At 44.1% G+C, this 11,944-nt stretch overlaps 1 protein-coding gene and 1 long non-coding RNA gene across 2 annotated transcripts; one reads left to right on the top strand and one right to left on the bottom strand.

The window, feature by feature from the left end:
- The first annotated feature begins 95 nt into the window (after window positions 1-95).
- LOC118876938 (uncharacterized) lies at window positions 96-1,229 on the top strand. Its single transcript, XR_005013880.3, has 2 exons — window positions 96-851; window positions 934-1,229. It is a non-coding gene; the product is annotated as an uncharacterized lncRNA (long non-coding RNA).
- Window positions 1,230-6,294: 5,065 nt separating this feature from the next.
- On the bottom strand, window positions 6,295-11,499 carry LOC108010184 (trifunctional nucleotide phosphoesterase protein YfkN). Its single transcript, XM_036813439.3, has 12 exons — window positions 11,276-11,499; window positions 11,067-11,217; window positions 10,749-11,005; window positions 10,416-10,692; window positions 9,696-9,996; window positions 9,091-9,638; window positions 8,429-8,724; window positions 8,216-8,357; window positions 7,906-8,162; window positions 7,577-7,853; window positions 7,214-7,517; window positions 6,295-7,157 (listed from the first exon to the last, which is right to left on the bottom strand). Exons 1-12 carry the CDS (start codon window positions 11,497-11,499, stop codon window positions 6,583-6,585), a joined length of 3,609 nt encoding a protein of 1,202 aa, XP_036669334.2. The 3' UTR covers window positions 6,295-6,582.
- Window positions 11,500-11,944: the final 445 nt, after the last annotated feature.

Below are 11,944 nucleotides of genomic sequence, written 5' to 3'. Positions count from 1 at the left end.
ACAACTCCACTGCACGTCGCCGTCATCATTCCAATGGGAGTCAGAGCCGTCGACTGCTCAGCTGACGTCGACGGCGGCGTCGGCGGAGAGTCATCGCAGTCCATTGTTAGTTTTATTCTTTCTCCCACAACGACGCTTTGGTTTTAGGTTCTTTCTGCTGGTCTTTCTTCGCCTTCGCTACAGTCTTACCTGTAGGGCTCGCTGCACGTTCTTCCCCGGCCAACCCCCTGCGAAGGCCCCTCCTGAAACCCCCCGCCACTGCCACTCTTCCATGAACCCAACGCAATGTGGTTCCATTTCCATTAATTTGGTACGCTATCGCGACGTAGAGTCGCCCGTGGAACTGAACTCGCTGCTTTCTGCGGTTTCGGTTGGCTCTTTTACTTACATATTTTTGCTGGAAGCGTGAAATGTAATAATGATCTTCTGCTTTGCATTTTGACAATATTTCTTTTCTGCGGGTGCCAGCCGCAAAACCCGAACTTACACTCCTTCATTTTTTTCCACCACCTCCGTCCACCGAAAATATGATAAATGTGTGCATGTGTAATTAAAGGCACCTTCTTGGCTTCTTTTCCGCCGTCTTTGGCTACTGCCTCGGAGCTTTCTAATTAACCTTAGAACTTGGAGAAGGATAAATATTGGTTTAATGATTATTAATAACCGAGAGCTCTCAGTGGCTTAGAGAAAATTAGCCACCAATTATAAGCGCAGGTCTAAAGGAGGGAGAGAGACTTTACACGGGAAGAAAGAAAGGGTAACTTGTACAGCAACATCGTGGAGGATTTCGATATCCCAACCAAGACCTAGTCTCGGGACACATTTATTCGTTTTGTATAGATGCCATCCAGGTATGGATAATTGATCCCTGCTTCAACGGCTTGTGGAATACTCCCATCTCGCCTTTATCACTCTTATTTAATTCTGGTTCAGTTCTAGCTCAACCAATAGTTAATCCCATTGGACACATGGCCCGATCGACCGTTGCAGGCTATAATTATGTACGCGTTCGGCTAAACATAATAATGGCCAAGTGATTAACAGTCATGGGAAATGAATTGCCCGCAATTTCCCAGTTGGACGGCGGAGGATGTGGAGGATCGGTGGATCCGTGGATCCGTGGATTGGGTGGTGCGACTGCTGCTAAAAACCTGTGCGTGCCCATTGCAATCGAAAATTCTATCGCAAGTACAACGCACCGAGATTTTGGCCCTTCGTTTTGGTTGGCATTTTGTTGGTAAAACGGCCGCCGGGTGGACGCCGACGCCGACGACGAGGTTGACTGCGACGCGACTGCGACGCACAGTGGGCTTAATGTGACCGACGCGGCTGCTGGTTGGACTCCTTGCAATCTGGATTTCTGGATTTTCCACCAGGAGGCTCTCGTGGGGGGGAGGGGCCTGGATGGCCTTCGCCTTTAACAGCATTCATCCATCTATACTCGCGGCTGCCGCTGCTTCTTCTTAGCTTGATCTTCTGATCCTCACCATTTGTATTTGTGTGAAGAAATGCACTGGAATAAATGTTGTTTTTAAATTACAAAATTCAACAAAACGTCATCCGAAAACATAAGCAGTTTTTAGGTTTAGACAATTGCTTGGGAACTATGATTAATTTAATAGTTTCACTAATCCGAAATCAGCAGTTGGTGTTGATGGCTTTGGATTGAAGGTGTTGTTTATATGTGAAATCTTTTTTTATGGTTTAACACTAAAAATAAGTATTACAGAAATAATATGTAAAAAACGTATATCACATATAAACCGACATCTAATGACGACATCTACTGATGATAATAATAATTTTATCCAAAAATATATTATAGCATCCATGAATCTACATGTGGTTGTACCCGTTACTTGTAGAGTAAAACGGTATACTAGATTCGTCGGAAAAGGAAGGCAGCGTTTCCGACCCCATAAAGAATATATGTTCTTGGTCAGGATCACTAGCTGACTCGATCTAGCCATATCAGTCTGTCCGTTTGTCCCTTTGTCCGTCTGTCCGTATAAACGCTGTGATCTCGGAAACTATAAAAGCTGCAATACGGGGACTATGCATGCATATTCCTGAGATTCCTGGGAGGTACTTGTTTTTTTTAAACATTTTTCCTCCCAGTTCGCAAGAATATCGGAATCAAAAATCGGAATTCGTTTGAAATGTATGTGCATGTACGTAGGAATTCAATTCTAATAACGAACTAATAGATTTCTGAGCTACCCCCGAGGACGTTAAATTTGTTTCCAGTGCATGTGTGTTCCTGGCTTCGTCGCTGCTGTCGTCTTCTTCTTGTTCTGGCCGCCTCCCCCTACTCTTCCTCTTCCTGCCCCACCTCCTGTTCCCATTTCATTGCTAGTTGCTGTTCTTGTTCCTGTTGCTTGTTGTTTTTGGTCTAAAAATAAACTCGGCACCAGATTGAGGAATTTAATTCGCCTTTTGGTAGAAATCCTCGACTTTGGCTTTTGCCAACGGACTTTGGTTGCCTCTTTGGCTCTTCTCTTGTCGTCCTCTAGCCTCTCCTGCTCCTCGGCGTTCCTCCGCCTTGCCCTGCTCTTCTCCCCAGGCCCGTTTGTGAGTGTGTGTGAGTTGCTCCTGTGTATCCACATCCATTTTAGCGTCAAGTTTAGCGATGATGCTGATGATGACGACATGGACATGGCATCTAGCCTAAAGTGTACAGAAAGAAAATGTGATATATGATGGATCTGACTTGATCAATGAAAGAATACATTTTAAAAGAAATCAATTGAGAGCGGTATGATTTGAACCATTAATAATACAAACTGTAGACTTTTCGTATTAATAGAATCTACCACATCCAAATATGATAATCAATTATCTTAATATTAAGTACCTAAATAAAGTATTGAAAACTTCATACTGTTCTTAGTTGTTTTTGAAGATGGAGATATCGTTTTTCAGAACCGTTTTCCTTTTGACTCTACTAGCCAGGTATTAAAAAGTAAATATCTATTTGAATATTATAGTAACAGCCTTATTTTCTCTCTGTGTAAATGAACAACCAAAAGTAGAAAAGCAGATATGGAAGCACTAATACACACTTTTTCCGCTTGGGATCAAAGGCTTAATGTGAATCGGGTTTCGCGGCTTGAGAAATGACACTCCGATATTCTTTTGAGGCGGACATCGCACATTTCCACTTGCCTGCGTTCTAATTAGAATATCTTTCTGATCGGATAAGCCAGGTGTGTGTGTGTGTCCTTGGCGGTACGAAGGTCATCAGCATTTGCATCGGAGGTCACATCGCACACACTCATCGCCATCGTGGCAACTGTCGTGAGGGCCCAGCCCACAAAATGGCAGGAACATGACCAGCAAACCGATCAGGACCTATCCAGTACAACCCCATCCCATCCTATCCGATCCTAGACCATCCCATCCTATTCCAACCCATCCGATTCGATCCGTTCTTGCATAAATAATTCATGTCCGATTCCCACTCCACCTTTCGACTGCCATGAGTCATGTGCATTTATAATAAACTTATTAAAATATTCACAAATGAATGCCTGGATTTCAATAAATGTTTTCCAGGTCTTTCGTTTGCAAAGTTATGAAGATGGTGGGGCATATAAGGCGGAGCTGACCCGCTGAAGTCAGGAACTCTTTAGGAATTTAAACTTATCTGTATACCTATACCCCTTAAAACGGTTGGGAAAATATAAATAAAAGACAAGCATTTTTAGATGGGTTCGCATGGTTCCCTAATGTTCCCCAAATAAACTGATCTCCCACTCTTTTCGGCGCTCAAATCATTATATGGACCAAAAACAAGGTAACCCAATGATCCTCCCACCTCCTAGGAATCGCAATTGGCCTTCTTCGTCCGATTCTTTCCCGTTCGCCTTGACCATAACCATATCAACGGTAAATAATTTCGATCGCAGAGCAATGAAGCTGAAACGAAACGAGAAACGAAACCAAATGAGCATTGGCCGGAGGATTCGATGGGGATTTGGATGGGGCTTGGGACTGGGATTGGGATGGGGTTGAGATGGCTAACTGGCAATCAAAGCGGAGGAGCTGGAATTGGGGACACAGAAGAAAGAAGTCCATCGAGGAGGAGGTGCTGCTCTTCCTTTGGCTGTTGCTTCACGTCATTTCAGATTCCATGTCAAAAGGTGAAGCCAATTCAACGTTTCTGGCGAACTGGGCAACAAAATCACGACCGGCGCAACTACAGGAATAACTGGCAACAATGGCAAGCGCAGACCTAACCGCATCAACACGAAAATCACATCTCCGAAGGGGGATTTTGGATGATTTCAACTAATTTGTGAGTCGCGCAACTCATTGACCCATGCATGATCTGCTTCCAGTTCCACAAACACACACACTCCGCAATTCCCATGTCTCAATTCGATATAGAACAGATGCCAGATACGATACTCGGATTGCTGGTAATGCCCCAACAAATGGCGCGCGATCTTCTCCATTCTCATGTCGCTAATACGGCCATTAGACCTAAACGGTCGAAACTTATAGAGGTGGAGGAGTACGAGAGCTAGGCAGGAAACCAAGAGGCATTCTTAATGAAGGGAATCAAATAGGAATGAAAGAAAGACGGAAGTAGACTTTTATGTGCAGACACACCGACCGACAGCCAAGATTATAGCCAAGTTAGAACGGCCCAAGTTAGTGGGGTTCATTTGCGAAATTGAAATGCCACTGCCAACCTTTATGCGGGTGTGGATGTGGATGTGGCTGCGGATGCGGATAGTGTGGGTGTGGGTATGGCATGGGTACGGGTTCAAGAACCTCTCTGAGCCATGACTAACCGAATGACTGATAGCCGAGTACCAGGTGCCGACTGTAGCGTGTTGCCTCGCAAAAGTGCCCGATTCCGCACTTGACCGATGTCCAGAGCCACAGACTTGGTATACGGGGCCACATAATTACATGCCAGCTCCCGCTGACCCGCCCCCTTTTCCCACCCTTCTACCTTTATCACTCACTGAGAGAAGAAACTACTAAATTACTAGGCATGTTACATTTAATATCTACCCTTTCCAAGAAAAACATATTCAAGGCCCAGATCCCCAGCTTATTAATGTGTATGTGCCGTATACTGTGCGTGTGTCGGCCAAGCGCCGGCGCAGTCAAATCGTATCCCATGGGGTAGAGACACTGCATATGCCGGTGACAATCACTCAACTCTAAATATTAAGAACACCTGAAACCTATAAAATGTCTATTTCAACCTATTGAAAATAAATTACAGCTCCCCCCAAACTTAGGGTCGGATAAGGTAGATAAATATTACCTTTAATTCTCATTTTCTAAGGTGCAGGACAATATTTTCCCTCTGTGCACGCAATTCCCTGGCCAACTGCCGACAGTAGATGGTGTTTGTGTCGCCTACGATCGAGTTGGGCATGGATGTGGATGCGGATGTGGATGCAATGTGTGTGCATATCCATGATGTGTATGTGCTTCTCACGACAGCAGAACCCTGGAGCTGCTGTTGCAGCCGGAGATGGAGATGGAGATGGAGCTGAGGCTGGATCTGAAGCTGGAACACGCCGCCAGTAGCAGACATTGGGGCCAAAGCCCAAGCCAAAGCTATAGCTAAAGCCAATGGCCAATGGCTGGGATACCGAGGAGAATCGAGGGGAAAAGACGATGCAGGGGCGGCAAACACGAGCTTGATGACTATTATGTGGGCAGAGGTCGGCGGGGTCGGTGCGCCGTGAACTTCTCATGAAAAGCCTAACCATGGGGAATTTAATAGTGCTTAGCACCAGCAGAAGACACCCGAGAACGAGACCAGAGCCGCTATAAAGAGCTATAAAGACAGAGACGGGAGCCCAAAGACCAGAGCCCCAAGTCCAAGCCACAGATACAGATTGGTAGCCTTCATTTGGCAGTCAAAATTACAGCCAGCCACAGAAGTGGAGTCATGCTGGTAGCACCTGGCACTATGAATATGCCCGAGACACTCACTGATCAGTCAAAGTCAGAAATGCTGTTAGGGAGGAGCACGAAATGATTTCAGAAACCTAAAAGGTTGGATTTCTCAAGGCTTATCGCAGAAATTTGCCTTTGATTAAACCCTGCTTGATTTTCAAATTTAAAACTGGCGTTAGCACAGAAAAGATTCTTGAAAATCGTAGTTAAGGTAGATAAAGAACTGGCGGATTGATGAGAGCTTAACGGCAATTAAGACATATTTATAATTATATTAACACTTTATGAACTTTCTGGTTGCCAAGTCTATTTAAAGTATTTTAGTCAACATAAAAGCAATAATCAGTTAAATAAAAAAAAAGCGACTTAAGCAGATTAAACCATACAATTTATTATTAATATTAATATTAGCAATTCAAACCCGTAAAAACATTAAAACCTCTACTAAAGCTAATCTAGACTTGATAGTATAGCTGTTTAGAGCCCAGACACCTATATAGGAAAGGTCACTGATCACAACAGACTTAATCGCTGATCTCGGTTCTAAGCGATTGCGCAATGGGCAAAAACAGAAAGCGAATGCTAATGATAATGATTCTCCATGGAGACGCAGATCGTTTTCTTTTCCTATTTCCCATTTGGAAGGGTCGAAAGTTAACCGAGAAAACGGCGACAAACACATAGATAGTGCAGAAGGTAGATTAGGAAGGGTTCCAACAATAGGTTAGAGCTCGAGTTGGATAAGTGCTTCTCCTGAGGAGCCTGGCGGTCCTCCCTTTCCGGATAGATGACCTTGTGCTCCTGCAGATACCGGATGACAGCATTGCGGTCAAGGATGGTTAGGTTTTCCACTTCCGGTCGCTTTGGATCGATGAAACTGTAGCCCTCGCCGCCGTTCAACAGAAAGGAGGTGAGTACCACGCCGTAATACTTATCCGTCTCGACGGCCTCGTAGTGCGGAATCTGGCAGGCGGAGCACAGGGCCCTGATCTCGGTGATCCTTTCGCCCTTCGGCCGGCTGTGGTTGAACTTCATACGGAGTCCCGAAACCTGGAGATAGGAACTGGACACATGCTTGCTGCGCAGCTGAAGGGAGTGCTCCAGGGCCTTCATCAGTTGGCTGCCACTGATCCTGGTGTAGAACATGTCGTGGCTGAAGGGAAGTACAGTCATCACATCGGCCTCTGTAATGGCCCCCGTTTCCCCGGGCTCAATGGAGGCTCGAATAGCTATGGGGTATAAGTTGAAAATAATAAGATCTCTAAAGCTGGATCTAATCACCTACCCCCCGCATTTATAAGCCCTATGGGAGCATCTGTCCAAGATCTTCTATCCGGCATGGTTTCCAGCACTCGGGCATAAACAAAGCTATCCGCTATAAAGTTGCCAAAATTACACTCGCCAAAACCGCAGCTTCTTCTATCGCCATTCAGATAGACAGAGGTGGTCCCCACCACATGGCGCTCCATATCATCGATCACCTGGCGGTACTGATCAAGAAAATTTAGCACATCCTGTCTAGGCTGAAAGCGGCTGTCCAATAAAATGGGGCTTCCCTTGAAACTCAAAAGATTACCACCATTGTCAAACTGGAAAAGGGAAGGACTATCGAAATAAGAGATACATGATTAAGATTCAAAGGTCCCACTTCTAGCAACAGATTTCCCAGATATTTCGTATAAGCATAGGCCTGAACCACAGGCACTTTCCTGCCATCAGGTTTTACGACTATGGTGGGATAGGGACCCTCCGAAACTTCCTTACTCGGAGCTTTTCCGGAATACAGAAACGTGTGCGACTGACCACCCACCACGAGATCCACATCCGGACAGCGCCTGGCTATCTCCTTATCCTTTTCATAGCCCGAATGCCCCAAGGCAATGATGATGTTGATTCCCTGATCCACTAGTTTTCTTGTTTCCTTACTAAGAGGAGTAAAATGTAATGACCATTTAAATATTACATGCCATCTCATACTTGATGGCAGGCACCTCCTGTTTATACACCACATTATTGGGCTGAGTGCGTTCCTTGGTATCCGGCCTTATATAACCCACAATGCCGATCTTTGTTTTTCCCTTTGTGATAACGGTAGAGGTCACCAATTTACTGTGATCTGCAAGTTTGGGTTCCCCTTTCAGATTGATATTGCTGCTAACCACTGGAAAATTAATTATGTCCAAAAACTCGGCAAAGGCAGCAGTTCCATCGTCGAGCTCGTGAACTCCAAGGGTCTGCAGAAGTGCTCTTAGTAATAACAAATTATATTTAATTTGAAGAACTCTACCATAGCATCGGGAGACAAGAAATTCAGCATTTGAGCGACCATTTTCCCTCGGTAAACCGAAAACCAGGGAGTTCCCTGGAAGGAATCGCCACCGTTTAAGTATAGAACTGAATCAGTTCCACCCTTTCTAGTGTCATTAATCCTGAAACGTGAAATAGAAAAACGAAATCATCGGACTCCTCTGAGAAAGATTCCTATCCCGAAAAAACTTACACAGCAGCCACTCTGGCAAATCCTCCGAAACAAAACCCCCGCTCATCGTCGCCAGCCTTGCATTTTCCACCCTTACTGGAAATAGGGTCGTACCAGGAGTGCATATCGTTGGTGTGGAGCAGGGTGATCTTGAGGCTGAATATCCAATTCGGAAAGCTTGGGATAAGCAGGAGGACAAAGGTCCACTGGAGAGTAAGTCGAAGCATTTTTACTGAAAAATGTAAAGTGATGGAAGAACAATAGAAAACTCTGACCTGGGGTGTAGAAATGCCTACTTTTGGGATTGGTCGGATATCCTAAAGACGAATGTTTTTTTTTTGTTGCATTGTTGATACAATTTCTATAGTTTTTAAACCCAGCCTAAAACTATGCAGTATCATACACAATGTAAGAAACTTCAAATTCTAGTGTAAACCAACAGCCAATTCCATTTATCCAGATTTGCCTTAAAGTTTACTTTTACCCGACTAAAAAACTTCTTTAAATACAAGTTTTTTTATTTTTATTTTAACTTGCAGGTTTTCACTTTATACATACAAGCTATTTTGGCACCTTGAACTTGTACTCCAATATTACAGTTTTGATTCAACATCTTAAATACCATAATATCGAAGCAGAAACTGGGGGTATGGTTAAAGCTCTTTAATAGCTAAAATATTCTAACTAATCATCTTCATCAGGATGGAAGAGATAAGGAGCAGGGCTGCTGAGGAGCCCATAAGTACACTGGCGGAATTCGTGAAAATGATACGACCTTCAATCTCGGGATAAACATACTCCTGCTGCTTTAGATACTGGGAAACGGCCTGCTTATCGTTATTTTTGAGGCGATGTGGCTTGTGGACTGAGTCCCTAATTACATGACCATCTCCACCATCCAACAGGAACTCTCCCACGACGACATTGTAGATGGCCGTATCATTCAGATCGCTATAGGTGGGAACTCGGCAGGCGGCACATCGAACTTGCACGGAGACCACTCGCTGACCCTCGGGTTTCTTTAGGTTGAAGACCACGTGGATTCCGGATACCTGCAAGAAGCCACCGTCCGAATCCTTGCCCCTCAACCCAGCACCATGCTCCAAAGCCCTTCGAAGACTTTTGCCCGACATGGGCACCATAAAGAGATCATTTTCCCAGGGCAGAACGGACAGGATGTCGCTGTCGGTGATAGAGCCATCGGATCGCTTTTCAATGGAGCTGCGAATGCCTGTGGAAAAGAAAAGTTTTTGTTTCTTTACTGATAAAACTACTTGGTCCCAGTTACCTCCTCCCTGCATCAGAGATATGGCTGCATCCGTCCAGAAATCTCCACCCTGATCCTCCATAATCCGACTAAAAACGAATGCATCGGTCACCAGGTTGCCCAGGTTACACTCTTCAGCCCGACAGATCTCCTTGCGTCCCTCCAGATGAACCTTCGAGTGTCCCACGACCGCCTTCTCCAATCTAGTTACATTCGGGCGATAGACCTCTAAGAGTTCCAGGAGATCCTGCTCCTGGGCCACTGAAGCGTTGAGCAGAATAGGAGCACCATCCCACTTTATGAGATTGCCCTCGGCATCAAACTGTAATTAAAAGTTGATAGATATGTTAGTTGTTTTAGAAATACTATATGTTTCATTTAAATTTGCATTCCATTGGTTAAATTTTCAAATTTATCTAAATGTACCCATTCAACAAAATTGTAAATATCACTATGAATATGTTTATATGTTTACAAAATACCCAAAGGCTATTATTTTATAGTATTTTAACTATCACAACGAAGAGTTCCTATTTAATAGAGCTACATCCAAATGCATACTACTATTTGTAATAGAAGTAAACTATTTTGTATAACATTATAAGTATCCATACAGAACATGAAGTACCATCTAACTACATATATGGGAAATCAGTTGTTTTAGAAGTAATGTTCTCATCAAATGCGGGATCATATATAAAATGTCATTTTTAAAATGTTATTATTTTTCAAGTTACATACCTGTACATGGAGTTTTCCTAGATACTTGGTGTACGCATAGGCTTGAACCACTGGAACCTCCTTGCCGCTCTTCTGCTTGACCATCGTGGGATACGGTCCATCAATGTGTTCCGCATCCGGCTGGGCACCGTTGTAGAGGAATGTGTTTGTATGCCCACCAATCACGATGTCCACCTCCGGACAGTTCTTGGCTATCTCCTGATCCTTCGAGTAACCCGAGTGACCCAGAGCAATGATGATTTTAATGCCCTGGGCCTTGAGTCCCTTGGCCTCAGCACTGGGAAAAAGATTTGGGGATTAGCTTGCAATGATTAAGGGCATTCACCCACTTACTTGATGGACTCCACCTCCTCCTTAAACTCTACATCCATATTAAGAGTGAGTTTTTTGGTATCTGGGGTCAGATAACCAATAACACCTATCTTGGTGCCATTAGCCTCCAGGATGGCGGAGTGGGCCAAGTGCTTGGTGGCCTTCAACTCGGGAACCTTGCTGAGATCCAGATTGCAGGCCAGTACAGGGAAGTTAACTTCATTGAGAAAGGGTATCAGACCCTCCACTCTCTCATCGAATTCGTGGTTGCCCAGTGACTACAAATAAAAGTAGAGGTTGATCTTTTTTTTTTTGGAGGAAGCAGCGGAAAATACATACTATGGCATCGGGGTCCAATTTGTTGAGGAAAGCGCTTGCGATTTTGTCCTTAAAAATAGTAAACCAAGCGGTTCCAGTGTAAGTGTCACCGGCATTTAAATACAAAACGGAAGTTCCTCCCTCCTTTGCCTCCTTGCGATATTTTCGAACTCTAGAAAAGATTGTTGTGGGGCAATGTATCTCATTCTGAGCTAGTATTCCCAACTCACTCGTAGGCCACACGGGCGAATCCTCCATAGCATTTATTTGTATGTGCATCTTCCGGAGAACAGGTGCCACTATTCACGCTCGTCTGCTCGAACCGGGCATGCATATCATTATTATGGAGTATAATGAACTCAGTGGCCACTTTGGGATCGCTTAAAATAGGATTGGCTTGCGTCCAGTGAATCAGGAGAATCCCGAAGATTGCGGCGAGCCAGAACGACTTCATCTCTAATCCAATCGGGTATGAGGGTTCAGATTATTATTAGTGTCAGGCGATAAGTGTTTCGCTACTATCTTTATAGCCGCTAACAACTTTAATTGCTTTACGACAGAAATTAAAAAAAATGTAGACAGTGATTTCAACAAATTTACTCGAAGCATTCACTTAGTTGTCCATGATTAATTTACAATTGTTGAATGCTTAAATGAGTGTTCGCCTTTTGGAGAACTCACTGTCTAAACAAACCGTAGGTAGAACAATTGTGGCAAAAACAGAACTTCATGTTTGGTTCATAGTTTTCCCCAACAGCAGACTATTTGCAAATGAGTTTCTATAGAAGCTTGTATATGATAAACATATCTTGTTTATTCAGCACAGCTCGAGAGTAAAAAGTATTCATCCAAAAGTGTCAAAACAAAATTCAGAGCAGAAACAAGTGAGAATATAACAA

This window comes from Drosophila suzukii, chromosome 2R (assembly GCF_043229965.1).
Source record: "Drosophila suzukii chromosome 2R, CBGP_Dsuzu_IsoJpt1.0, whole genome shotgun sequence".
Classification (NCBI taxonomy): domain Eukaryota; kingdom Metazoa; phylum Arthropoda; class Insecta; order Diptera; family Drosophilidae; genus Drosophila; species Drosophila suzukii.
Note: the sequence above shows the minus strand (reverse complement) of the source record. Positions and strands in the feature narration are given on the sequence as shown.

Excerpts from the sequence above, each read along its gene's own strand:
- LOC108010184 (XM_036813439.3), bottom strand. The coding sequence starts at position 11,499 with ATGAAGTCGTTCTGGCTCGCCGCAATCTTCGGGATTCTCCTGATTCAC. Across the intron at positions 9,997-10,415 it reads TAGGAAAACTCCATGTACAG|TTTGATGCCGAGGGCAATCT; the intron begins GTATGTAACTTG and ends TTTTAATTACAG. Across the intron at positions 8,358-8,428 it reads TTTGCCAGAGTGGCTGCTGT|GATTAATGACACTAGAAAGG; the intron begins GTAAGTTTTTTC and ends TTCACGTTTCAG.